The 27,122-nt window shown below is 56.7% G+C and overlaps 2 protein-coding genes and 1 long non-coding RNA gene across 5 annotated transcripts; 1 reads left to right on the forward strand and 2 right to left on the reverse strand.

Moving 5' to 3' along the window:
• Positions 1-1,746: 1,746 nt before the first annotated feature.
• Positions 1,747-13,051, reverse strand: SLC25A10 (solute carrier family 25 member 10). 3 transcript variants are annotated; one of them, XM_073310440.2, is made up of 11 exons: positions 12,904-13,051; positions 10,420-10,539; positions 9,852-9,966; positions 9,720-9,768; positions 9,188-9,229; positions 8,711-8,754; positions 7,760-7,830; positions 7,511-7,603; positions 6,824-6,901; positions 4,055-4,111; positions 1,747-3,420 (listed from the first exon to the last, which is right to left on the reverse strand). In XM_073310440.2, exons 1-11 carry the CDS (start codon positions 12,991-12,993, stop codon positions 3,319-3,321), a joined length of 861 nt encoding a protein of 286 aa, XP_073166541.1. In that variant the 5' UTR covers positions 12,994-13,051; the 3' UTR covers positions 1,747-3,318. The 3 variants fall into 3 exon arrangements, with proteins under 3 accessions (XP_073166541.1, XP_073166539.2, XP_073166540.2); XM_073310438.2 differs by lacking the exon at positions 12,904-13,051 and adding an exon at positions 11,552-11,764; XM_073310439.2 differs by lacking the exons at positions 9,188-9,229; positions 12,904-13,051 and adding an exon at positions 11,552-11,764.
• Positions 12,918-27,066, forward strand: LOC144929444 (uncharacterized). Its single transcript, XR_013634675.1, has 3 exons — positions 12,918-13,283; positions 19,655-19,858; positions 25,139-27,066. It is a non-coding gene; the product is annotated as an uncharacterized LOC144929444 (long non-coding RNA).
• Positions 15,097-22,104, reverse strand: MRPL12 (mitochondrial ribosomal protein L12). The gene is made up of 5 exons (XM_073311836.2): positions 21,907-22,104; positions 21,476-21,662; positions 20,894-20,974; positions 20,339-20,473; positions 15,097-15,458 (listed from the first exon to the last, which is right to left on the reverse strand). The coding sequence occupies exons 1-5, from the start codon at positions 21,978-21,980 to the stop codon at positions 15,342-15,344; spliced, it is 594 nt and encodes a 197-aa protein (XP_073167937.1). The 5' UTR covers positions 21,981-22,104; the 3' UTR covers positions 15,097-15,341.
• Positions 27,067-27,122: the final 56 nt, after the last annotated feature.

The following is a 27,122-nucleotide window of genomic DNA, read 5'->3' on the forward strand; positions in this document are numbered from 1 at the left end:
GAGTAGCTGGGAGCTCCTGCCGCAGCCTGAGCATCTGCCCTGCTCCCAGCAGCACCCCCTGCTGGGAGAGTCTAGACCTGCATTTGCTGTTTTGTGCCCTGAAACCCCACTCTAGCCTGTCTTCTAAGTGCTCAGGTCTCCCTGTGTGCAATCCATAGGCCAGGCACCCACATGGCCCCAGACCCATGCAGTGGGGAGCTGCACCGACCCTCTGGTTCCAGTCTCTGCCAGCGGGTAGCAGGCCACGTCTGTCCTGTGCTGGCCCAACAGGGAGAGCGCGGCGTTCAGGTAAACACCGTCGGCAGCAGCCCACAAACATCGCCACAGCCCTGCTGAGGGGCGCTGCCTGAGCTGGGGTGCTGGGATGGCTTGGGGAGAAGGGCCAGCCCATGGCTGGGGCTGGCGCATAACTGACAGCTCCACTCAGCCCCACCTCCTGTCCCCTCAGGCTGCTGGGCACACACAGGTTTACCCTGTGCTTGACCCTCACGGCTCCGGGGAGGTTCAGTAGAATCCCAGGGACTCTGAACATCTGCCCCCTTGGCATGGAACCAATGCTCAATGGCCTGGCCTCCTGCCCGCCCAGTGCAGGGCCCCCGTGCTGCGAACAGCCTCACAGCAGTGCCCTGCTCTCTCACCTTGCGTATGGCATCACAGCCGGCATCTCAGCAGAAGTCCTGGCCTTCCTCTCGCTGCCCCTGGAGCTGGTGTGTCAGGCCCAGAAGCAGCAGAACCAGGAGCCCTGCTGCTTGCGCGTTAATCAGGTCCTTGGAAACTCGGACGGCACAGACAGACACAGCCTAGGGCTCCGCCGGTCCAGGGTGAAACCCATGGAAGTGCTGCTCAGCGACGGGTGGCACTGGGGGCGTGAGAGGCTCGGCTCAGGCCTCTGCCATGGAGCCTGCAGGAGGGAGCAGAGGCCAGTCCCAGTGCTCAGCCTGGTCCCCAGGGCAGCAGCGGGCACCCCACATGCCCCAGCCTCCCCTTCCCCCCGAACATGCAACAATCGTGAGGGACCACTGGTGTGGTTCCCTCCTCCCGCTCACCTGGGCTGTGCCTGAGCCCACCCCGGGGGGCAGGGGCAGGAACAAAGCGTGAGGCCAGACAGCATCATTAGGCTTCGTTAAGGTGACGAGTTTTCCTTGCCTCCCCATCCCAGGCTGGCTGCATTCCACTTGCTGGAGCCCAATTAGTGTCACATCCAGGGCGCGGTTGCGGTGGGAAGTGAAATGCGCGAAGTCGGCGGGTGCCCATGGCACAGCCTCTGCCTGGCAGTTTCTTCCACCGCTCCAGGCGGGGGCCCCTTGGGGCAGCAATGTGGGAACACCCCACTGCTAGCAGCTTCACCCGCCCCTGCAGTGCCCCAGCCGAGCCGGAATGAGCCGGGGCACTGGCCAGATCCCTGAGCGCAAAGCGGGGGGTGGAATGGGAGCTAGCGGGGTATGGGCTGGACGGGCCTGTCCTGGGGGCTCCAGGCTACACAGCCCGGGGAGCGCTCTACGCTCCAAACACTGCCACTGGGAGGGAGCTGTGCCGAGGCCAGGAACCGGGGGAGAGGAGAGTGCCCGGCTAAGGCCCCGCAGTGAGGCTCTCCCCTCCCCACGGAGGGGACCATGCGGAGGGACAGGGCCCCGGGCGGTGGGGATGAGGTGGCTTTGGGGCCTGTCTGCAAGGCTCTGGGGAGTTGGGGTGTCAGCTCCATCCCTTCCCATCCCCCGTGGAAGAAGCAACAGTCACAGACCTGCAGCGGTTCCATTGGTTTATTATCAAGGTTACAAATGCTCCAGTTCTTTGATCCCACGGGGCACCACACACGGGCCTGACGCCTGGCGCACGGCTCATTGCCTAGGGGCCCATGGGCAGCAGCAACACTGCAGAAGTGGCGGCCCGTGGGGGCAGCAGCAAGGAGCAGGCATGAGATACAAACAGGGTCACTTCACAAGCGGGGTCCATCGCCTGGCCTGGAGCAGCCCCCGCAACTCACTCTGACCCTTAGACAGACACCACAGCGGATTCTCACCCAGCAAGGCCAGCGCAGAGCAGCCCCAGCGAAGCTCCCAGCTGGAGGCCCGGTCTGCCGGAGAAGGCAGCTCTGCTGGAATGTGCTAGATGTCGGGGTCCCACTTTGCTGCACACCATGGGATGAGCGCTGGGTGTAAACAGGTCAGATCTCTCCTGAACTGCTCCAGCTCCCTGGGTACATGCCGGGGCACCCATGTGCCAGGCAGAGCTCACACCCAACAGTCTGTCCATCCGGACCACTGGGTGCAGGCCAGACAGCATGGTCAGTTTGGACTGGTTTCCACAGCTACTTTTCATCTACGTAAGACACTTTCCAAGGTGACTCCCGCCAAGTCCCCATTGTGGCCCGAGGCATCGTGCGCCCCGGGTGGGTTTGAGGCAGACACAGCGGGTCAGGCACTGCCCGGCCCAGGACAGGAGCTGGGCTGTGTGTGGGAGAAGGACTTTCCTCTCCTGGTCCCTAGCCAGCGCTTCACCCTCTGCCTGGCGCAGCTGAGCGGGGGAGGATCCTTTCTCCATCATTGGTACAAAGCACAGATCCCTGAAGAGCCCAACAACCTTTGGGTGTCTGGGAGATTTTGGCTGAGCAAACTGATCTTTAAAGCATGAGGCAGCAGGTGGGGAGAGGGGCTGAGGGAGCCAGGCTTCTGGGGAGAGTATTACCGGGGGCGGCACTAGACCCATCCCAGAACAGGGGCACCCGTGGACAGCAAGCCAAGGACCTGCAGGGCTCAGGAAGGAGGGGAGGGGGGTGCCATCAGCCCGACAGGGGCAGAGATCACATGGGAATGGAGGCAGGGGCCAAATCCAACTGGTTCAGCACCCCAGCACCCTGAGCCTGGGTCTCCTTTCTCTGCCCACGAGAGCCTCTGGGGAAGCCCACGATCCCCTCCCCAGCTGCCACGGGTAATATTGCCACTAGACCCGGCTGCCCTGAGGGCTGGTGGAGCTGGCCGCACCTGAGCCCCGTTGCTGAAGAACCTTCCAGGTTCTGCTGTAAACAACAAGAGTGCCCTGGGACTCTGGGCCCATCACAGAGCAGGGGATGGACCGGCTCTGAAGAGCCTTGGCCTCCCAGGGCACGCCCCCCCCAGGGGGCCTGCAAAGTGCAGGGAGGAGAGGACCCATCCCTATTGCTATGGGAACTGTGAGCCCAGTCCAGGGGCAGGAAGGGGGGCCCTTTGGCTCAGCTGGGTTAGTGGGGGGCAGGGAGGATGGGGAGGGGGCTTCTGGGACCTCAGTGGCGGCTTGCTGGCTCTCATCCCCCGGGTCTGGGCGGGCAGGGCCCTTCCCCACTCAGGCCAGCACTTTGATCCCAAAGTATTTGCGCAGCTGCTCCAGGAAGACGAAGGTGAGGACGGTGTGAGGCACCAGGCGGATGGCAGCAGGAACGAAGCCCTGGAAGGGGACGGGCAAGAAAGGGGAGAGAGGAGGGTCAGTCTCTGTCCTGCTGGGGCCTCCCCAGCCAGGATGCTCCGGCACTGAGCAATTCATCCCTCTGGGGGCCATGGGTGAGGCGGGTGGGTGGAGGAGAAGGACAGGAGGAGGCTGCGGGGAGCAGAAGGGGCCAGGCAGGGGAGCAGCAGCCGGGTCCAAGGGGAGGGGCAGCAGGAGGGGTGGGAGAGGTGCCGCAGGGTGCCAGGGTGCGTGGGGTTCGCACGGTTGACGAATCTGTCCCCAGCGCCACTGTCAGCACCGCCCAGGCCCAGCGGGAGCCAGCGCCAGGGCCCCAGCCCCTACAGGCCTTTTCATGGGCTCCACCCCCACAGCCCCTCACCCACCCTGCAGGGAGGTCCTGGGGCTGCCCTTCCAGACAACCCTGCCCCGGGAGCCACTGCGTCAGCCCAGGGTGAGCCCAAGACACGGAGCAGCCAGCTAGAGCCAGAGCAGGCCCCCGCATCGCCCGCCCCCTGTGCTCCTTTTACGCTACACTCTGCCCCCCAGCTCCCACGTGAGCACCCTCCTGCTCTCACACTTCTTCCACTCCCTACCGGCCCCCAGTGCGCTCCACCCCCCAGCCTCAACCCAGTACCTTGTAGAAGGCGAGAGGTCCAAGCCTGGCAGTCTCCACTGCGCAGTGGACAACACCCTGAAACAAAAGAGAGGGAAATAAGCCAGTTCCCGCCCCGGGAACTGGTCTGGCTCGCAGCTGCCGTGGAGACAAGAGTGTCTGGGCTGAGATCTGGGGCAGGGGCAGCTATGGGGAGTGAGGAGTCAGGGATCCAGCCATGGGGCAGTGGGGAGGATACACAGGCAGCTGGTGAGACTGTGGCAGGGAAGGGGGGGTGAACATAAGAATGGCCATACTGGGTCAGACCAAAGGTCCATCCAGCCCAGTATCCTGTCTCCCGACAGTGGCCAATGCCAGGTGCCCCAGAGGGAATGAACCTAACAGGTAATGATCTAGTGATCTCTCTCCTGCCATCCATCTCCACTCTCTGACAAACAGAGTTAGGGACACCATTCCTTACCCATCCTGGCTAATAGCCATTAATGGACTTAACTGGATAAATTCATGGAGGTTCTCTTTTAAACGCTGTTATAGTCCTAGCCTTCACAACCTCCTCAGGCAAGGAGTTCCACAGGTTGACTGTGAGCTGAGTGAAGAAGAACTTACTTTTATTTGTTTTAAACCTGCTGCCAATTAATTTCATTTGGTGGCCCCTAGTTCTTATATTATGGGAGCAAGTAAATAACTTTTCCTTGTTCGTTTTCTCTACACCACTCATGAGTTTATAGACCACTATCGTATCCCCTCCTTAGTCTCCTCTTTTCCAAGATGAAAAGTCCTGGCCTTTTTAATCTCTCCTCATATGGGACCCGTTCCAAACCCCTAATCATTTTAGTTGCCCTTTTCTGAACCTTTTCTAATGTCTTTTTTGAGATGAGGGGACCACATCTATACGCAGTATTCAAGGTGCGGGCATACCATGGATTTACATAAAGGCAATAAGATATTCTCCGTCTTATTCTCTATTCCTTTTTTAATGATTCCTAACATCACGCAGTGTGCAGCAGCAGTCAAAAAAGCAAACGGGGACGTTTTCAGAGAACTATCCACAATGACGCCAAGAACTTACTCCTGATTAAGTTCTTGTAGCTAAATTAGCCCCCATCATATTGTATGTATCGTTGGGGTTATTTTTTCCAACGTGCATTACTTTACATTTATCCACATTAAATTTCATTTGCCATTTTGTTGCCCAGTCACTTAGTTTTGTGAGATCTTTTTGAATTTCTTCACAGTCTGCTTTGGTCTTAACTATCTTGAGCAGTTTAGTATCATCTGCAAACTTTGCCACCTCACTGTTTACCCCTTTCTCCAGATCATTTATGAATAAGTTGAATAGGATTGGTCCTAGGACTGACTCTTGGGGAACAAGAGTTACCCCTTTCCATTCTGAAAATTTACCATTTATTCCTACCCTTTGTTCCCTGTCTTTTAACCAGTTCTCAATCCATGAAAGGATCTTCCCTCTTATCCCATGACAACTTAATTTACGTAAGAGCCTTTGGTGAGGGACCTTGTCAAAGGCTTTCTAAGTACACTGGATCCCCCTTGTCCACATGGCTGTTGACCCCCTCAAAGAACTCTAATAGATTAGTAAGACATGATCTTCCTTTACAGAAGCCATGTTGACTTTTGCGCAACAATTTATGTTCTTCTGTGTGTCTGACAATTTTTACTATTGTTTCAACTAATTTGCCTGGTACTGATGTTAGACGTACCGGTCTCTAATTGCCAGGATCACCTCTAGAGCCCTTCTTAAATATTGGCGTTACATTAGCTATCTTCCAGTCACTAGGTACAGAAGCTGATTTGAAGGACAGGTTGCAAACTACAGTTAATAGCTCTGCAATTTCACATTCGTGTTCTTTCAGAACTCTTGGGTGAATGCCATCTGGTCCCGGTGACTTGTTACTGTTCAGTTTCTCAATGAATTCCAAAACCTCCTCTAGTGACAGTTCAATCTGTGACAATTCCTCAGATTTGTCACCTACAAAAGATGGTTCAGGTTTGGGAATCTCCCTAACATCCTCAGCCGTGAAGACTTGAAGCAAAGAATTAATTTAACTTCTCTACAAAGACTTTATTGTCTTTAAGTGCTCCTTCTGTATCTTGATCGTCCAGGGGCTAGTTTTTGGCTAGCTGTTCTTCAAACTCCTTTTTGGCTTTTCTTATTACATTTTTACATTTAATTTGGCAATGTTTATGCTCCTTTCTATTTTCCTCACTAGGATTTGACTTCCACTTTTTAAAAGATGCCTTTTTTATCTCTCACTGCTTCTTTTACATGGTTGTTAAACCACGGTGGCTCTTTGTTAGTTCTTTTACTGTGTTTTTTTAATTTGGGGTATACATTTAAGTTGAGCGTCTATTATGGGGTCTTTGAAAAGGGTCCATGCAGCTTGCAGGGATTTCACCCCAGTCACTGAACCTTTTAATTTCTGTTTAACTAACCTCCTCGTTTTTGCATAGTTCCCCTTTCTGAAATTAAATGCCACAGCGTCGGGCAGCTGAGGTGTTCTGCCCACCACAGGAATGTTAAATGTTGTTACATTTTGGTCACTATTTCCAAGCGGTCCTGTTATAGCTACACCTTGGACCCGATCCTGCGCCCCACTCAGGACGAGATCGAGAGTTGCCTCTCCCCTGGGGGGTTCCTGGACCAGCAGCTCCAAGAAGCAGACATTTAAAGGATTGAGACATTTTGACTCTGCATTTTGTCCTGAGGTGACACGGACCCAGTGGTGGGGAGGAGCAGGACAAATTGTAGTGCGCCAGGGCAGGATTACTCACCCGGTACTCTCCCTGCGAATTCATCAGGCGGGTCTTGAGTACGTCCATGGGCTGACAGAGGAACGTGGCACATCCACCCTGGGGGGAAGGGACAAAGATAGGTCACAGACAGGGAGTCCCTGGGACTGGTGCCACCGGCCCTTTCCCTTCCAGTCCCTGTGCAGCAGAGGGCAGGTGAACGAGCACAGGAGCCGCCTACATAACCCACCCATGCTAGCAGAGTAGGAGTCTCTTGTTAGTCTCTAAGGTGCCACAAGTCCTCCTTTTCTTTTTGTGGATACAGACTAACACGGCTGCTCCTCTGAAATCTTGCTCTCCAGTGGCTGCTCCACATGGGGCTGAGAGTCTACTACTGCTGCCAGATAGTGGAGCGGCTCCTTTAGCTCCGGGAATACTACTAGCTCATGCACGTAGTGTGGAAGGTCCCAGGTTCGGATCCCAGCTCTGGGTCACTAATCTGCAGAGGGGAACAGGGAAAGAACCTACATGCTGTGAACAGAAGAGACCTGCAGGCCTGTGGTGGGGGGTCTCCTCATACCACTGCCTCATTTCACTGGGGCAGGAGCACCGCAGCAGCAGCCTGAGGCTGTGGGGAAGCCAGAAGCCCTGTGGGATGCACGCCAAGCTGGCTGCAATTCCTCTAGCACCATCAGGCAGCCTCCACCCCCCTGCCCTGCCCCCACTCACAGCGATGAAGCTGGCCAGGAAGTGAGTGAAGATGTTGTCGGAGAGAAACCCAGTCGTGAGAACCAGTTGCTTGGCCTGGTCGTAGCAGGAGAGCTGCAGGTATGGGGGGGGTGCAGTTAGCGGCTTGGCCCACCCTGCCTCCATGTCTCCTCATACCCCAAGGGACTGGCTCCCCCACCCCCAGGAGGTGGCCCTCAGGGCACAGCCAGTCCCAGCTGCCCCCCAGTGCCCGGGGGGGAGGGTTCCTACCTGTCCAACAGTGACCAGGGCCCCTCGGCTCGACGCCATCGTAGCGCCTGAGAACAGCTTCTTCAAGCCCTCTGGGGAGGGGAATCAGCGCACAGTTCAGGTGTGTGAATTCGGCCCCAGGCCAGCTGGGAGCTGCCACTCCCAGTCCCATCAGTCCTGCACCCCTGCCCCCCACCCCCCAGCAGCCGCCCCCACCACGGCCTGGGGCTTGTGCAGGGCGGCAGGCCCTGGCTGTGACTCCAGCCCCTAGACTCTCCACCACGCAGCGGGGGAACTCCCCAGGGGCTCCTTCTGAACCCCCCCCCCGGCTCTGGCTCCAAGGGACGAGAAGTCACTCACCCTACCACTGGCTCCTTTCAGCCTGTTCTGGCACTCTCCCTCTCCACTGCTTGTCTGTCTGCCTCTTCTTCCTTTCTTTGAAAACACAACTCCCCTTTCAGGCTCCCCCTTCCCAGCTGGGGGCGAGGGGAGTGTTTCATTCCCACCCCGGAGGGCTCGGGGCTGGTGCCTCTCACTGCAGCGTCTGGTCTGGCCCTTGCTGTGTCATCCCACAGGACAAACCCAAACTGCCCAGAGGGCTGCTATGGCTGCTGCACTTCAGAGGCAGCATCTGGATGAACAATCCCAACCACGCCCCCAACCCAGCCTGCCCCTTGGGCCCTGCTCTTCTCCAGCACCGTCTCTACCTGGCCATTTGGACCCCAGCCCTGCCCTTGGCCTCCAGCCACACCACGACAGGGCTGCTAGCCAGGCTGCCCCTGTTCCCTGCCAGATCCAGCCCCACACCCAGCTGCCATGTGGCTCCTGACCAAACCGAGCCATTTAGCAGCCCTGGTGTCCCCCAGAAACAATTCCTGCTCTGAGGCTTCACAACACCAGCAGAGGATGCCCCCGATCAGGCCAGAGGAGATGCCAAGCCCGTGTGCCCCCAGGCCTTTGGCAGAGTCCTACCCTCACGAAGCACTCGGTACATGCCATCCAAGGCGTGGGAGTAACTGGAGGGACAAGAAGGGAAAGAGGTAAAGCCGTGAACTCTTCCCATCAGCCCTCATCGTCTCCGACACCCTACTCAAGGTGTCCAGCGTTGCTGGGAATTTCTGCTTGAGGAGCAGAGCTGGGGTCACCCAATGCACTGCCCCCCACCCGGCTCCCCAGCCTGGCTCCCTCCAGCCAGCAAGGGTGGTGCTTGGAGCAATGCTGCCCCCCTGTGGCCACGTCACCTCACTGCAGCTCCCATCCACAGAGATGGGACAGGGATGGCACAAAGGGAGAGGATCCCCTCAGTGCCATCATGTGAGCAGCCCCTTAGCATCCTATTAGGGATCCTTGCTACCCCCCTCTCCCCCCATCACATGCTCGGGGGGGGGGGACCCAAGCCAGTTGGTCTCAAGTCCCGGGGGTCCCCCCACTTACTGCACCATCACTCACTTCCGCCTCAAATGCATCGGCTGCTTCATGTCATTCTGCATCCTACAGAGACAGAGCAGTGGGGGAGGTGAGGGGAGACAGACCAAGACAGACTGAGCGACCTGCCCCTGTGATCTCCTAAGGCTGAGCAGCCCTTGGGGCAGGGCTCTGGCCCTCTTGTTCTGAGCAGGCCCGAGCTCACGCAGCATGTGACTATGACCGGTGCTCCCTGGGGAGATGGGGCCACGCAGAGGGTGTAGCCCTGCACCCGTGGGGACGGGGACCTAGCTGGGCTTCTCCACTGCCAGCTCCTGTGATGTCAGGAGGGGCCACCCCCAGGGATCTGGAACCCCTGGCCTGGGGCAGCCCCAGGCACAGTTGGGGCAATTCCGGTCCCTCCAGGTGCAGGACGTAGGATCTGCCACGTTGGATCAAGCCACCAACCCATGGAGTCCACGACAAGCTGAGACGGGGTGCCCCACAACTCCCTCTGCCCAGCGCACCTCCAGCCACGTCCCCAGCGAGCAGAGCATCCAAGACACATGGAACTGACCTGACGTTCACCATGTCTGCTGGGGTCCCCACAAACCCACCAGTGAAACCTGCAACCAGAGAAGATTCAGGGTCAAGGGACTCCTCAAGCCTGGCCACAGCCCATGGCCTGGGCTCCCCGGCCCCTGCTCACCTCCCGCAGCACCAAGCAGCACCTTCTGGTAGAAGGGCAGAGGTCCCTGAGGGCCTTGGCTCAAGCGGTCCCGTGCGGTCTCATAGATGGCGAAGCGGGTCAGGGAGTACGTCATCTGAGGAGAAGAGAGTCAGAGCATGGCCCAAGTGCTGCACTCCAGGGGTCTCCCTGCCCTCCCCAGACAGTCACCAAAGGTGCTGCCCAGCACGTGGCATCGAGCCCGTAAACAGAGCCTCAGTTGGCACCAAGCCCCTGGCTCCAGGGCTGGGCTGCTGCTCCCCAGCTCAGCCAGAGGGGCTGCTCCCTGGAAAGGGCCAGCATGCTTGCAGCTGCACAACCAAGGGCAGCACCTGGATCTGGGGGGAATGTGTGGGGCCTGAGTAATGGGAGGGGAGTGACCCCCATGGCAGGCAGCTTAGGGACTGGGTAGAGGGTGACCCCCATGGCAGGAGGCACAGGACCTGGGTAACAGGTTGGGGTGTGCGCTCTGCAGCGGGAGGTGCAGGGCCCAGTATGGGGAGTGCCCCCTTATGGCAGAAGTGGGGCAGATGTGGCCCCTGGCACTCACCTGGCGGCAGAGCGAGGCACTGAGTCCGTTGTAGAGCGCCAGAAAGCCATCCGTGCGGATCACGCGCAGCGCCATGCCTGTCATGCGCATCTTCACCTCCTGCTGCGTCTGCAGATGAACCTGGGTCAGGGAGAAAGATGCCAGGGTCAGACCCAGCTCCCCCAGCTCTGAGCACACTGTAGGGCTGATCCCTCCATCCACTGAGGAGCCAAGACTGGGACAGCTGCTTGTGACCCTTTTCCTGCACATCGGGGACAATGGTCCTGACCCTTCTTGAGGTTAATCCTTAGCACATGTGCTGGGATGCCTCAGCAAGTGACCACAGCCCCATGAGCTCCCCCACGCGACCGGAGCTTGGGAATCAGCCCAACAGCCCGTCACCTGGAGCAGGGACCATGGCAGGCAAGGGGCTGGGGGGATACAAAAGCAAGTTAGAGGGCACCTGTAAGTAGTGAACCCCCCTCCCAGCATGGGGTGCCCCCACGCCACGTCCCAGCTTTCAGTGGCCGCAGCACCTGGCAGCAGGAATCTCCCTAGCGTTTCCAGCGAGAAACACCGTCTCTCTTTCTCTGCTTGCCCAGCCTGGGGGAAAAGCAGAGCCAGGAAACAGACCCAGGAGTCCTGACCAGTCCCCAGCCCCAGCCCGGGGTAACTGTACATCTTCCACTTTAGTATCAGAGGGTGTGACGAAGTGGGACTGTTCTTAATGGTTCCTCTAAAGGGGGGTGGGGAGGGGGCTCAGTTTCCCCTAGGCAGTTCTTAAGTATCTAGGGGGTGGGGTAAGGGTGTATGATCATTGCAGAGCCCTGGAGGGCAGGTGTGTGCAGGGGTCTGGACACAGAGAATGGCTGACACCCTGTTTCCTGGCAACTGATGGCCTGGTGCCCCCCCCCCCCCCAGCTAAAGGGTTGGAGAACAAAGGAATCAGGTGACCTCCTGGCCCGGGAAAGGGACAAAGCCCAGAGGAGGGGGGGCTGGAGAGAGTTTTCAGTTTGGGGCTAGCTGGGGACATGGAGTGAAGTGCAGATGTGGTTGTCTGGCTCACCGCCCCCCAAAATGGACCCAGCTGAGGGGTCCTGTTCTCTGCACCTGCAAGCTCTGTGTTAGACCATGTTCCTGTCATCTAATAAACCTTATGTTTCACTGGCTGGCTGAGAGTCCCGTCTGACTGCAGAGTTGGGGGCAGGACCCTCTGGCTTCTCCAGGACCCTGCCTGGGCCGACTCGCTGGGGGAAGCGCACGGAGGGGCAGAGGAGGCTGAATGCTCCGAGGTCAGACCCAGGAAGGTGGAAGCCGGGTGAGCTGTGTGTCCTGCAGACAGGCTGCTCATAGAAAGGAGACTTCCCCAGAGTCCTGCCTGGCTTCATGGGGAGCAGTTCCAGAGCATCGCCCGGGGACTCCGTGACAGAGGGCCCCCTGCAAGATGGGGCTCTGTGAGCCAGGGGATCCCCTACACCTATCCGAGCCGCCCGTGCCCTCCATAGAGCCCCAGCACACACCAGCGCCTACAGCCTGTGGCCGTGCTGTGCCAAGCCTGGGTCCAAAGTCCTCAGGAGAGAAGATTAACGAGTGCTGGGGACCAGGCTTCACTCGTGGAGTTATGGAGCATGGGCCTTGGAACGCAGCCAGAGAGGCCCAGGAATATGGGGCCTGTGGTGGGGAAGGTGGCATGGGGAACTAGTCCTCCCTCTTCCCTATGCAGGCCTGTGCCCTTGGGATTCCAGCGAGAGCCAGGCAGGTGCTAACTGGGAGCTGCTCTGACAAGGCCAGAGCCCACTGGGATGATGTTGGGGAGCTGGGCAAATGGCCCAGCTATGCAGGAACCAGCCCGAGCCAGAGATTATGTAGCCGAGAGCAGCCCCCAGAAACACACAGCAGCCAGGCCCCAGCACGGCCTCGGCCCTTACTGGGAAGCCAGTCCCTGGACAGTGCCAGCCTGCAGACCCAGCAGCGCTGAGGGACCAGCTCCGGGGGGCGGGGGGCGCTGTGGAGACTCCAAACAGGCAGTTGGGGAGGTCAGAGCCAACCCTGCTGCCTGCCGGGGCAGTGGGAGCCCAGGGGGCAGAGGGAGTCCAAGGGGCGGGAGGGGGGTTCAGGGGGCTGGAGGCAGTGGGGGGCCTAGGAGGGGATCCGGGGAGCAGTGGGGGACCCAGAGGGTTGGGGCAGTGGGGGGTCCAGGGGGTCCCGGTGGGCAGAGGGTTGGGGCAGTGGGGGGCTCAGAGGGGCAGTGGAGGGTTCGGGGGGCAGAGAGCTGGGGCCGTGGGGGTCCCGGGGGGCAGAGAGCTGGGGCTGTGGGGGTCCCGGGGGGAGTCCGGGGGGCAGTGGGGGTCCCGGGGGGCAGTGGGGGGTCCCGGGGGGCAGAGGGCCGGGGCAGTGGGGGTCCCGGGGGGCAGAGGGCCGGGGCAGTGGGGGGCTCGGGGGGGCAGGGTCCCGGGGGGCAGTGGGGGTCCCAGGGGGTCCCGGGGGGCAGAGGGCCCGGCGCACCTTGAGCAGGTCCAGCGGGTGGGTGCAGCAGGCGGCGCCGCACGAGGCCAGGCCCCCGAAGTACCAGCGGGACACGCGCCGCTCCGCCATCGGGCCGCTCCGCGCGCCGGGATCCGCGGCCCCGGGGGTGCGGCCGAGCCCCGCCCCGCCCCGCCTTCAACGGGCAACGCCAGCGCAGGGAGGCTTCAAAGGGCGACGGCAGCAGGGCCCAGAGCAGGCCCCAGGCCAGGCTGGGGGGGGCCTGCCTACCCACCCCTCCCCCTCGGCAGGCCGGGGCCGCAGCAGCCCCCCCCCCCCCCCCGCTGAGAACGCAGTGCTGTGGGTCACCCCCTTTGCACCCCGGGGCGAGGCAGGGCACCTGCCATGCTGCATCGACAAAGGCGAGTACGGACGGGCCGGCGAGGGCTGCGCACACGGCTTGAGCGGGGTGCTCCTGGGCCTGGTTCAGGGCTTTGTGACTAATCCCGCCAGGGCCAGCGCGGGGTTCAGGGATGTGGCGCTGGACCTGGAGCCCAAGCTTGCTCCAGCTGGTCACCTTTCAAAGCAGACACGGCCTGAGCTCCGGTACCTGGGCTTTTAGGGCAGGGAGACTAGTCGCCTCCCAATGCACAAGACAGGCAGCAGCAAGGAAAATCCACAGGCCAGGCCAGGGTGTGGGCTCAGGCAGGGTCAGAAGCTCTCTAAGCCAGGGGGTTCTCAAACGGGGGTCATGACCCCTCAAGGGGCTGCAAGGTGGTTACACAGGGATCACGACATGTCAGCTCTGTGGGGCTGACAGCCCAAAGCCCCCCTTAAATTACCCCACTCTGTTTTCAATTAATAAGGGGGGGTCACGCTCAGAGACTTGCTCTGTGAAAGGAGTCACCAGCACAGAAAGTTTGAAAACCATTAATTCCCTTGCGGTAACATGTGCAGCCTTCTAGCGGCTGGCCAACAGCTGGAGAGAAAGCTCAGCTCCAAACTCTCAAACGGAGAGTAATCCTGCCCAGGCCCCACTCCCCGGCACCTTGGCTAGCTTGTAACACCCCTTTTAGATCCTGGCCTATCCATAACCTGAACACAGAGCTGCCCTCGGCCAGGATGCCCCTCTGCCTGGCAGAGTGGCAGCTCGGCAAACAGGGGCAGTGAGGGGCTGGGCTTGCAGGCCATGGATTATTAACAGCTCAGAAAGGTAAGGCAAAGGGAGGGGCTCTGAATGAAGGTAACCACTGAAGTAGCCAGGATTAGTAAATGACACTGGAGCGGGAGGGAGGGTCATGGAAACAAGGTGCTGCCCTGGGTTCAGGGGGACTTTCCCACAGGCTCTGGTTCCCTGCTGCCTGAGCCAACCCCCATATTTATCTGCACCAAGCCAACCCCCCCACAAAGCTCATGCAGACTTTGTGCACTATTGCACAAGCACCCAGATGTACCAACTGGCATGAGGGCCCCTGTAGAGATCATGGGCTTGGGCCATGGCTACACTAGCACTTATGTCAGCAAAACTTTTGTCGCTCAGGCCCGTGAAAAAAACATGCCCCTGAGCAACATAAGTTTTGCTGGCATAAGCACTGGTGTGCACAGCGCTATGGCGGCAGGAGCCACTCTCCCACCGCTCGTTGAGATGGTTTTATTATGTTGACAACAGAGCTCTCTCCCTTCCAGCTACACAAGCGCTCGTACAGCAGCAGAGCTGCATGGGTACAGCTCTGCCTCGGTAAGTGTAGACATGGACTTAGCTTGGGCTGGCAAATCCTCCCTCCAGGCGCACACCAGTCACCTGGATCGCCAGGTGCCCACCCTTCACAGCAGGCAGCTGAGCAGAACGGAGTCCAAGCCTCCATGCTGTTCAGACTCCTCCCATTAGGGAGGAGGATCCACCACAACCGGAAGGTCACCCTGCAAAAAAAATACCCTTTCCCTTAGCTCCTGTGGGCCACATCCATTCACCTGTAAATTAGCCACAGCCTAGTTTGAGATTCTGAGTTGCAGTGAAAGGTCAAACCAGTGCATTAGGGGGACAGGAGAAAGAGTAGATACATGGGGTGAAAATATCAATGACCACAGCCTAGTGACAGGCCTGTTCAGTGACACAAAGCCACATGGACTGGTGCATGGGTGCACTCCACCCCTAGGCAGCTCTGCTGGCTGGTGTGCAGTCTGGCAAGTGGTTTTGGGGAGGACTGATCTCTTACACATCACTGCTTCACAGACTTCCCCCCACACTTTTTTTTAATAGATTCAGAGTTCATTATGGTGTTGGTACAAATGTCAGGCTCCCCACTGAACACACCCAGCTGGTGCAGGGTCATCCTAACAGAGCAAAGCCCCACTGCAGAAAACAGGGCAGATCTCAGCCCCCTGGAAATGCACAGGAACCCCACGACAGTCAGTGGACAGGGCCCCACATGGGCACGGACAGGAGATACAAGCATCCCTCAGCCAGGGGCGTGGGCCATCTACTCCAGAACCACAGTCCCTCCTGCTGCCTCCAGCGCGGCTTTGATCTTCTCTGCTTCCTCTTTGGACACATGGGCCTTGATTTCCTGTGGAAGTGACTCTACCAGTTTCTTTGCCTGCCAGAGAGAGAGAGAGTCAAACTAGCTGTTTTCACTAACTAGATTAATAATTTTAAAACCATAGGGGACCATTATTATCACCTATGTCCTATTGTGACGAAGTGGCACTGTTCTTAATGCTTCCTCTGAATAGTGTGGGGGTGCCTCAGTTTTCCCTAGGCAGTTCTTAAGTATCTAGGGGGTGGGGTAAGGGTGTATGATCATTGCAGAGCCCTAGAGGGCAGGGGTGTGCAGGGGTCTTTGGACACAGAGAATGGTGGACACCTTGTTTCCTGGCCACTGATGGCCTGGGCCCTTCCCCCCTGCAAGGTGAGAGCTAAAGGGTTGGAGAACAAAGGAATCAGGTGCCCTCCTGGCCCGGGAAAGGAACAAAGCCCAGGGGAGGAGGGGCTGGAGGGAGTTTTCAGTTTGGGGCTGGCTGGGACATGGAGTGAAGTGCAGACGTGGTTGTCTGGCTCACTGCTCCCCAAAATGGACCCAGCTGAGGGGTCCCGTTCTCTGCACCTGCAAGCTCTGTTTTAGACCATGTTCCTGTCGTCTAATAAACTTCTGTTTTACTGGCTGGCTGAGAGTCATGTCTGACTGCGAAGTTGGGGGGCAGGACCCTCTGGCTTCCCCAGGAGCCCTGCCTGAGCGGACTCGCTGTGGGAAGCGCATGGAGGGGCAGAGGAGCCTGAATGCTCTGAGGTCAGACCCAGGAAGGTGGAAGCTGTGTGTCCTGCAGACAGGCTGCTCACAGAAAGGCGACTGCCCCAGAGTCCTGACTGGCTTCGCAGTGAGCATTTCCACAGCATCGCCCAGGGATTCCGTGACACCTATATAACCCAGGCCAGAGAACCACCCCCAATAATTTCTGCATCAAGCCCATCACTTCTGTCTGAACCACAGCAACTCTTTCAGAAAGCCCTTCAGTCTTGATTAAGTATTTCAAGCAATAGCAAATCCCCCATGTCCCTAGGAAAGCTGTTCCAATGGTTAGTTATCCTCCCTGCTAAAAATATTCACCTTGTTTCTAGCCTGAGTTTGCCGACCTTCATTTTCCAGCCACTGGATGTTGTTCTGCCTTTTTCTGCTAGACAGGAGAGCTGTCTGCAACTAGAGATCTGTGCTGCTTATAGGTACTTGACTGCCATAGAGTCATTGGTCCACCCTCTCTTGGTGAAATTGAATACCCTGGGCCTCTTTAGTCTTTCACTCTAAGGCAGGATTTTCAGACCTCAAATCATACTTGTATCTCTTTTCCAAACATTTTCCAATTTGCCAACAATCTTTTTGAAGTGTGAACTCCCAGAAATAGACACAGTATCCCAGCAATGGGATTACTAAAGCTGTTTACAGAGGTAATGCCACCTCCTTGCTCCTGATGGATATTCTCCACTTTAAACATCCAAGAGTTCATCCTCTACAGCAATGACTTGGGAGCTCACTTCCAACTGATTTTCTACCATGATTCTTAAGTTCTTTTCAAAGGACATGGTCCCCCATCTTATAATCATAACGTGCACTTTGATCCTAGATGTGTGTCCCTGGATTAGGCTGTGTAAAAACGCATGTGATGACTATGAAGCTGAATTTTAATAATGTATTAATATTGTATGTTGGCCTGGTTAGAGGGGTTGTAGTTTCCTGTATGAATATACTGAGTTAGAGAGAAAAGGTAGGTGAGGTACTATCTTTTATTGGAACAATGTGTGTTGGTGGAAAGTACAAGTTTTGAGCTACACAGAGCTCTTTAGGTCTGGGAAAGGAAGCAGAGTGGCTTGGTGTAAGTATTTCTACAGGCAGGAAAGAGGACATGGCCCAGGATAGTCACCTATTAACTGACACTTAAGAACTGTTAATGGACAATGCCAAAACAATTGGTTCAAATGAATCTTGCTTGATTTCCTGCTGAGCCTACAGAACAGGTGTGGCCAGAAGGGCCAAAGTCCAGGTTTACTAAGAGCACTCCCTCAGGAGAGCAGGGGGAAAAGACTGATATAAGATGGATACAGGAACTAGGAGGAGAGAGGTCAGAAGAAGCTCGGCTTAGGCTATGTCTACACTCAGACCTTACAGCAGCAGAGCTGTACCACCATAGCTGCGCTGCTGAAAGGTCTTCCCCGTAGCTGCTCCATGCCCGTGGGAGCGAGGTCTCGAACCAGCATAATCAAACCACCCCCAACCAGTGGCGGTAGCCATGCTGGGGAGAGAGCGTCTCCTGCCAACATAGCGGTGTCCACACTGGTACTTTTGTCGATGAAAAGTATGTCAGTCAGGGACAGGTTTCCCCCCCACCCCACACTCCTGACCGACAGAAGTGCAAGTCTAGACATAGCCAGATCCATCACCACTATGGGATGGCAGGACTTTAGGTAAGATACACATTTGTGTAGGCTAGCTGCTGTTTTAAAATCACTTTTTTCTAAGTTTTGCTCCTTCTGATTCTTTCCCAATCAAAACAGAAGTGTTATAGATTTCTACCTTTTCTACATCCTGATAGTTTTTAACCACCCTTGGCACATATTGGGTCTTGAACATGGCTACTAAAGATGGCATGCAGAACAGAAACCATCCCTGCTTCTAAGGGTGTGAGAAACCCAGAATGAGACAACAGTCTCCTCTGAGAGAACAAAGTGCCCTGCCACAGCCATGTGTATGCAGGGAAGCAGGCCAGGGCTGGAATTTCAGCTCACAGAGGCTGGTGAATGAGAGGGATACATCCCTGAGTAACTCAATTAACAAAACTCCTTAGAGAGAGATGCCATTGCTGGACTGAATCCAGCTGCAATGAGAAGCCCTAGCTAGTCCAGAGAGCCCTGCAGGGGATCTTAGGATAAATTGTGGCATTGCCTGCTGGGGAGAGTGCACCTGAGTACAATGTGTGGTGATGCCAATTTACTGCATCCACAGGCACTGGTGACTGAAAGCACCTTGAAAATAACAAGGCTATTCAGGAAGTCCATAATGCTGTTGCACAAGAAGGCCAATGTCAAGTAGAGGAGGATAATGTGAACTTCCATTTTATTCTGTTTGTCAGTGTGGATGGACACCTTATGAATTGGATGGACGCATGCCATTCCCTGTAAATCATGGAGAAAGTTCAGATGACTTTCTAATGAAGAGTTCTGCCAAGATCTGCAGACAGTTCACAGAATGTGAGAGAGGAGAAGTTCGCTTTTCTGCTGTGACTCTGTGCAAGTCTGCCTGAAAGGGGGTTCCAGAGAGGATGAATCTAGACTGTTCTCAGTGGTAGCAGATGACAGAACAAGGAGTAATGGTCTCAAGTTGCAGTGGGGGAGGTTTAGGTTGGATATTAGGAAAAACTCTCTCACTAGGAGGGTGGTGAAGCACTAGAATGGGTTACCTAGGGACGTGGTGGAATCTCCTTCCTTAGAAGTTTTTAAAGTCAGGCTTGACAAAGCCCTGGCTGGGATGATTTAGTTGGGGATTGGTCCTGCTTTGAGCAGGAGGTTGGACTAGATGACCTCCTGAGGTCCCTTCCAACCCTGATATTCTATGAGACGCTGAAGAGGGAGTTGAAGGAAGGCAATCCAATAGCAGTAAATGGAGTCTCTAAATCTTTCATTGCTTCACTGCTTGCTAAATGCAGCTGGTTTGGCCAATTTAAACAGTTCTGCAGAACTATTCCCACCTCCAGTACACAAGCGACATCAGAAGAGTTCAAGATAAATAAGCTCTGACTCTCATATGAACTGTTCTGACAATTCTGTCTTTGGACTCTTAGGCCCTGATTTTCACGTGTTCAGTAAAAAATGCTTTACATGGCTTGTTTAACCTGTGCCTGTCAGTTAAGCTGTTGATTGTGATTTTCTGTACTTAACAGGATAAATAAACTCTTCTGCTGTTAAAGTGAGGGAGGGGAGGGGGAGTCTTCCTCCCATGGCCCCCCTTCTCTTGCAGATTTCATGTGGGGCTCAGCTCTCTCACATGGTTAGGTTAAAAAGAAAAGGAGTACTTGTGGCACCTTAGAGACTAACCAATTTATTTGCGCATAAGCTTTTGATGCATCCGATGAAGTGAGCTGTAGCTCACGAAAGCTCATGCTCTAATAAATTGGTTAGTCTCTAAGGTGCCACAAGTCCTCCTTTTCTTTTTACGGATACAGACTTACACAGGTGCACTCTGAAACCCATGGTTAGGTTAGGTTTTTGCTGCCACCATCTGGTGAGAATGTGCATTATTGTTTCTAGAAACCAACCACCCCAAAATCCTGGGAAGAAGGGACACTTGTTTTGAAGGAAGCAGTGGAGACAAGTGCAGACACTTGGGCTATATCTACACTACAGGATCCATGCTCTGAGATCGATTTAGCATGTCTAGTGAAGACCCTTCAAATCAACAGCAGATCGCTCTCCAGTCAACCCCTGTACTCTACCCTCCACCAGAAGAGTAAGGTAAGTCAAGTAGACCGGAGAGTTTCTCCCATTGACCTCCCACGGTAACTCGACCTACGGTATTTAGCTGGAGTTGCGTAGCGTAGGTCGACTTACTATGGTAGCGTAGACATAGCCTTCCTGTTGGAGGCCTCACGCTCAGTCCCCATGCACTTGGGACACAGCTGTGCACAGGAAAGCCACGATATGCATCTGAGGAAGTGAGCTGTAGCTCACGAAAGCTTATGCTCTAATAAATTGGTTAGTCTCTAAGGTGCCACAAGTACTCCTTTTCTTTTCATGAACAAACTGTGGTTCAAGGATACTGAGGAATCCAAGCGGCTATTCTGAAGTACAGCCAATGTCTCAGTTTTAAAAAGCACTTTTGAACATAGTTTGGGCAGAGGGGAAGAGGCTCAGAGCTTCCAGCACAGCCCCAGGGAGGTGCTGCTCAAGCAGTGACCAAGATCATACAGGCAGAGGTAAGTGCCATCTCCTCACCTGGACAAGGTTAAGCCCCTGCATGCAGTTCTTCACTTCCTTGATCAGTTTTACTTTTTCCACAGCCTTCACCTCAGTCAGCTTGACAGTGAAATGAATTTTCTCCCGCTTCTTGGGGACCTCTTCTTCCGCTACCTGGAACCAACACAAGCCTAGTGAGGCCAAGTACAGCAGCATTCAGGACCCTTCCACCCTGCCACACACAGGACTTGACAAACAGCCCCTTCTGGTCAACTGGCAAACCTGCAGAGGGGCACAGCATTCACAAAGAGAAAGATGCTTCGAGACTGATAGGCAGCTATATAAACTTCTACCAACACTCCAGTTCCTTGTCTAGGATCACTATAGATATAAAGACCCCTAGGAGAACCAGGAGTAGGTTTGTTTAGCTCAGAACCAACCTTCAGAATCACAGGGCATTTTTGGACTCACTAGAACTAAATTTGCCAAAGTACAAGGTGAAACAAATGCCCATCTTCCTGGACAGCACTTCCCTTCCCCTGGCATTTGTCCAGGGGCATGGAGGAGGAGCCTAGCAGAGCAACTGGGAGTTACCTGAGTGGCTGACTGCATTGCAGGTGGTGGCATCATTCCACCCATTGGCATCAGCCCCATGTCCTGGATCTTCAGTGTCTTCTGCAGAAGATGACAAAGTGTAATCAACAGCACTTCAAGCCTACCCTGTGTTCCCAGCAAGAAGAGGAACCACCACAGAACACCCCAGCCATAGACAAAAGACAGAGAAACCGCTCCATTCTGTGCCCTGACAATCAACCACCCCAGTATCCTGCCTTCCCTCCACACCTTGGGAGCATGCATGCCCCAACTGAGTACAGCCCAGGCCATGTACCCTGCCCAACTATACAAAGTGGGGCACTTTCCAGAGGTGATGGGGGGGGAGGGATCACATGTGCCCCCCCCCCAATTTCTGCTAGGGTTTGCTAGCTGGGCCTCCTTCCTGTGCAAGGAGAGGCAGCAGCAAACGGCTGGGAGCTCGTGAAGGAGCTGGTGAGGGGAAGAGGGGAGACTCGGGGGGGGCAAGGAGATATGACTCAAGCTGTTGAGGGGCAAACCTTTTCATACAGGGGGCAGAGCACAGGCTAGTCTGAGCGGGCAGGCTGCCCAAGTCCTGCCCACCTTCAGTAACTCATTGAGGTCCGAGATCTCCAGTAGGGTCAGGCTAGCGATGTCCTGCACCAGCTGCTGGATCTTGGGGGAATATTCCTTCGGGGCGTTATCTAAGGGGGCGCTGGCCAGGGCTTCTGTCCTTGGGTGGCAGCTGGTCCTCAGCATCCTCACAGCACGGACTCCCGGCGGCTGCCGCCTGTCGCCATGGAAAGAGAGGCCCCGTCAGGCTCGGACTGCGCCGTGGGGGGGCCCCGCCCCGGGAGGGGCCCGGTCACCGCCCGCCCCGCCCCGCCCCAGACCGCGATCGGGGGAGCCCCGCGCAGACCAACCCCCCGCCCCGGGAACGGGGCCGTGCTGGGCTCGCGCCTCGCGAGCTTGGTGGCGGGACCCGCAGGCCGCGCGCGCGGGCCGGGGCTCCCGGGGGCGCGCGGCGGGGGTACCGCAGCAGCAGGCGGGCGGCGGCCCGGAGCCCCCTCAGGCAGGGCCCCCCTAGGGGGCGGGCGGCGGGCAGCATGGCGGCGCCGGCACCGAGCACGCTGGGTCCCGGCAGCAGGAAGGAGACGCCCGGCCTCGGAGGCGGGCGGCAGCAGGCAGAGGACGCGGCGGCGCTCTGCCCCCCAGTCTCTGTGGTCGCCGGGGCGCTCTAGCCCTGCCCAGGCCATGTCGCTGGCAAAGGGTGACAGTCTAGCCTCCGCCTCCCACGTCTCTATGGCTCGGGCGGGTCCTCCGAGCAAGGACTGCACGCTACCCAGCATGCACCGCGTCCGCAACAAGGGCAACTTTATCGGCAGCGGCGGCGGCGGCGCAGACAGGGGCGGGGCCAGGACGCCTGGGTTCCCGGCCCGGCGTGGAGCCGCGAGGCCTGCCCGGGGCCGCTCCACGCTGCCGGCCCCCAGGCCCGGAGGGGCCGCTCGGGCCTTCCCGGGGCGGGCGGGGCTCGCTGTTCCCGCTTCGCCCCAGCAGGCCCCGGCCGGCGCCCCGGCCCCGGCCCGATCCGGGAGGCGCTGGCTGGCTGCGTGGGCGACCCGGGCCGGGCCGAGCCTTGGGGCCGCAGCCGGGCTCCGGGGCCGCGCGGCGCATTCTGCCCAAGCCCGGCCCGATGTCACCCGGCAGCCTGGGAAGCCAGCCCGTCTGCCCGCGGGCGGCGCGCCTGGGCTCGGGCCTGCCAGGAGCCCTGGGCCGGGGCCGGGGATCGGGGCCGGGACCGCACCCCCCGGCACGCGAGCTGCTCGTGTGCCCACCCGGCTGCTGACTGCTTCCCACTAGGGAGGATTTGGGGCGCTGAGGGTTTCACGCCCATGGCGCGGGGCTGCCTGCAGCTCCGATCACGGACACAGTGGGGAGTTCGCAAAAAGAACAGGAGGCCTTGTGGCACCTTAGCGACTAACCCATTTATTAGAGCATGAGCTTTGGTGAGCTACAGCTCACTTCATCGGATGCATGCCGTGGAAACTGCAGCAGGCTTTATATACACACAGAGAATATGAAACAATACCTCCTCCCACCCCACTGTCCTGCTGGTAATAGCTTATCTAACGTGATCATCAGGTGGGCCATTTCCAGCACAAATCCAGGTTTTCTCACCCTCCACCCCCCCACACAAATTCACTCTCCTGCTGGTGATAGCCCATCCAAAGTGACCACTCTTTACACAATGTGCATGACAATCAAGTTGGGCTATTTCCTGCACAAATCCAGGTTTTCTCTCATCCCCCCCACCCCCATACACACACAAACTCACTCTCCTGCTGGTAATAGCTCATCCAAACTGACCACTCTTCAAGTTTAAATCCAAGTTAAACCAGAACATCTGGGGGGGGGGGGGGTAGGAAAAAACAAGAGGAAACAGGCTACCTTGCATAATGACTTAGCCACTCCCAGTCTCTATTTAAGCCTAAATTAATAGTATCCAATTTGCAAATGAATTCCAATTCAGCAGTTTCTCGCTGGAGTCTGGATTTGAAGTTTTTTTGTTTTAAGATAGCGACCTTCATGTCTGTGATCGCGTGACCAGAGAGATTGAAGTGTTCTCCGACTGGTTTATGAATGTTATAATTCTTGACATCTGATTTGTGTCCATTTATTCTTTTACGTAGAGACTGTCCAGTTTGACCAATGTACATGGCAGAGGGGCATTGCTGGCACATGATGGCATATATCACATTGGTGGATGTGCAGGTGAACGAGCCTCTGATAGTGTGGCTGATGTGATTAGACCCTGTGATGGTGTCCCCTGAATAGATATGTGGGCACAATTGGCAACGGGCTTTGTTGCAAGGATAAGTTCCTGGGTTAGTGGTTCTGTTGTGTGGTATGTGGTTGTTGGTGAGTATTTGCTTCAGGTTGCGGGGCTGTCTGTAGGCAAGGACTAGCCTGTCTCCCAAGATTTGTGAGAGTGTTGGGTCATCCTTTAGGATAGGTTGTAGATCCTTAATAATGCGTTGGAGAGGTTTTAGTTGGGGGCTGAAGGTGACGGCTAGTGGCGTTCTGTTATTTTCTTTGTTAGGCCTGTCCTGTAGTAGGTAACTTCTGGGAACTCTTCTGGCTCTATCAATCTGTTTCTTTACTTCTGCAGGTGGGTATTGTAGTTGTAAGAAAGCTTGACAGAGATCTTGTAGGTGTTTGTCTCTGTCTGAGGGGTTGGAGCAAATGCGGTTGTATCACAGAGCTTGGCTGTAGACGATGGATCGTGTGGTGTGGTCAGGGTGAAAGCTGGAGGCATGCAGGTAGGAATAGCGGTCAGTAGGTTTCCGGTATAGGGTGGTGTTTATGTGACCATTGTTTATTAGCACTGTAGTGTCCAGGAAGTGGATCTCTTGTGTGGACTGGACCAGGCTGTGGAGCCCAAAGTGCCCTGACCTGCTGTGCCCACAGCATTGCCAGCTCCCCCAGCCCACAGGAGGGCTAGGCCGCAGCTCTCAAGCACCACCGCTCCAGTGAGAAGAGGGTTCTGTCAGTGTTCAGCAGGGATTGTGCTCACTTCGCCTTAGGAAACTGCACAAACCCTGCTAAGTCCTTCTAGGCTGTTCAGGGTTAGGCTAATCAGAACATATAACACCGCATCGGGGCAGGGGGAGGGCGTCTAGGAACGTGCCATCTTCTACAAACCCCCATGGGCTTGTAACAGTTTTCATTGTCCCCAGCGCAGGACAAATTCCAAGGGCAAGGAGACACATCTGTAGAGCTGGGGGGCTTAGGCTGCATGGCCACCTCACTTGCAATTCTCCTGCAGCCCTATCCCTCCTCTTGCACTCCCTTGGAGGCAGCTGCCATGCCGGGTGATTCTTGGTCCAAGCATCAGTGCTTACAGCACAACAGGGAGAGAGAAGGTGTTTGCCCGTGGTCTGCGTGAGAGCAGCCACATATACCCGCTACAAGGCCTCACTTCCTGCCCCCTTCTGGCTTTTAGTGGAGGGGGAAGGATCTAGCTGAATGCACCTCTTCCCCACCTGGAACCAGCAAGACTGCCACTGCCTGCACTGTAGGGTGATGCTGGCAGCACTGTGGCCCTGGCAGTTGCTAAATGGATCCCAGGCTGGCACCTCAGGGCAGCTCCTGCAGCATCCCCCATTGTGAGAGCAGGAGGCGGCAGCCTCTGTCTGGGTGCAGTGCAGCACCACTAGGCAGACACCAGCAGCCTCTCCTGGTTTACCTGCCTGTCTTTTCCTCCAGCATCTCTAGCTACATCAGAGCCACCAAGGTGCCGAACGTGAAGAAGCCACTGGCCATTGATGTGTCTCAGCCCTGGGACCAGTGGGCAGGCTTGAGCCAAGGCTGCTGCAATGTCATCATCATCAACCTGCTGCACTTCCTTGCCCAAGGCCTGGAGGTGTGCATGTGGACAAACTGAGCCCTGCAGGGAACAAGGGGGTGCTGTGGCAAGCAACCCCTTGTGGGAAAGACATCCTTCCTCCCGCTGGCAGAAGGAGCCTGTGGCCCTTTCAGGCCTGCACCGCCCACCGCCCCAAGGGATTATTGCTCTGGAGGAACAGTGCTGGCACCTTGTCTTGCTCCTACTGGGATATGGGGCAGGCCCCGGCCTTGGCTCACCCCCCACCCCCAGTGCCCAACTCGGTGACATCCTGCCTTTGTGTTGCAGGGACTATTCTAGGGTGTGGGGCAGCTGCTGAAGCCTGGGGGAGTTTGCCAGATCTATGGGGTAAGTATGCAGAATAGAATCCTAACCACCAACCTCTGTCCCCCCACCCCCAAGCAGCAGGAGGGTATTAGGTCTTTCCAGGAATCTGAAGCCCTTTGTGAACCACCAGAGAGATCTTGGGACCCCTGCACGATCTCCAGGAGCCTGTGTGTTCCCCTCCCCCCGCAGGACAGGCTGTGCAATCTGCTGAGCAGCACATGGGGATGCAAGTCCCCAGAGCTCTGCCCAGCTCCTCCAGCAACTGCTATTGTCCTAGTCGATGCTGTACTACATCTTCCCGCTCCTGTGGTCCTGCTTGCTGGGTCTAACAATGCCATGTCCAGACCCCATGGGAGAGGCTTGAAATCAAATAGAGCCTAGGGGTTAAACACCCACTAGCTGTTGCTGCCAGCTCCTCAGGGCACAGAAGGGAGGACTGGGGAAGGGCAAGGAATGAATCTGGCTGCACTTTGTGCCCGCAGCCCTTTGCCATCAGTGGGATCATCAGCCCTGAGAGCAACATGAGCTGGAGGAGGAGCTCCAGGAGAGGTGAGGTGTGCCCCAGGAGCTGAATTCTTCTCAGGGGCTCCAGCAATTCTGCATTGTGGTAGCTAGGTGATGGCCTGCCGTGTGAAAGCCCTGAAGGGGCCAAATCTGCATCCAGCCCACAGGTGATGGGCTCTAGGCTAGACATAACTTGTCCTGTTCCCAGGTGCAACTGTCTCTCCCATCTGGGAGAGCATAAGTCACCTGTGGCAGTTTCCCCAGGATGGGCTCCCCCTTACAGGCACAGGCTGTGCTCTGCGGGAGGCTCTTCCCCAGAGAGCATACTCCATTTGCATCCCAGGGCTGGCTGGAGCTCATCACATGGCAGCAGCTGGAGATGAGCCCAGCCCCACCCCTTGGAAAGTCTAGGGCAGCCATAGTCACTTGAGACTCACATGCTGCTCTGTGCCTCTCCAGCTTTCTGTTGGTTTTTTGACTGGCAGGAATCCAGCCTGAGGGCTATGGGATGTGGAGGAGCTGTGGCAGATGGCCACCCCCAACGCGCTGCGCCTTGAACGCATGGTAAGGTTCAAGGTGGTGTGGGAAACAGGCAGGTTTCAAGACTTGGGGCTAAGCTGCTGAACATTAGTTCCTATGAAAACAAGGGACTGGCAAACTTTCTCCAACCACAGGACTGCTGCGGCCCCCACCCCCAGCGCTTCAGCCCCCTTCCACACACATAGCTCTACTGCAGCTCATGCCTGGGGGCCTTGCTCACTGCTCTCAAGCCCTTTAGAAGCCTGGTGGTTCTTCACCTTCATGCCCGTTTTCCTCATTGCCAGCTGGAAATGCCAGAATCCACAAATGCCTGATTTTTTGGAGGAGAGAGCTGGAGCTGGCGTAGGCCCAGCTAGGCTGCAGGATGTTTAGGCGTGGCTGCCTGAAGCTGATGGGATAGGGACACCCAAGAATAAACTGCTTTTAAATTAATCTGTCTCCTCCTGTGGGCTGAGGGTAGCTGCTCCCTGGGGC

This window comes from Lepidochelys kempii, chromosome 14, assembly GCF_965140285.1.
Source record: "Lepidochelys kempii isolate rLepKem1 chromosome 14, rLepKem1.hap1, whole genome shotgun sequence".
Lineage (NCBI taxonomy): Eukaryota > Metazoa > Chordata > Testudines > Cheloniidae > Lepidochelys > Lepidochelys kempii.

Bases quoted from the DNA above. Each gene is read 5' to 3' on its own strand.
- SLC25A10 (XM_073310438.2), bottom strand. From the start codon at position 11,749: ATGAGCAGCCTGTCTGCAGGACACACAGCTCACCCGGCTTCCACCTTC. The intron at 7,831-8,710 runs GTAGGACTCTGC...TCCCCTCCCCAG, and splicing joins GTACCGAGTGCTTCGTGAGG to AGGGCTTGAAGAAGCTGTTC. The intron at 6,902-7,510 runs GTGAGTGGGGGC...CCTTCCCCCCAG, and splicing joins TCCTGGCCAGCTTCATCGCT to GGTGGATGTGCCACGTTCCT.
- MRPL12 (XM_073311836.2), bottom strand. From the start codon at position 21,980: ATGCTGCCCGCCGCCCGCCCCCTAGGGGGGCCCTGCCTGAGGGGGCTC. The intron at 21,663-21,906 runs GTACCCCCGCCG...CCATGGCGACAG, and splicing joins GCCGCCCGCCTGCTGCTGCG to GCGGCAGCCGCCGGGAGTCC. The intron at 20,474-20,893 runs GTAACTCCCAGT...TGTTGGTTCCAG, and splicing joins CAATGCAGTCAGCCACTCAG to GTAGCGGAAGAAGAGGTCCC.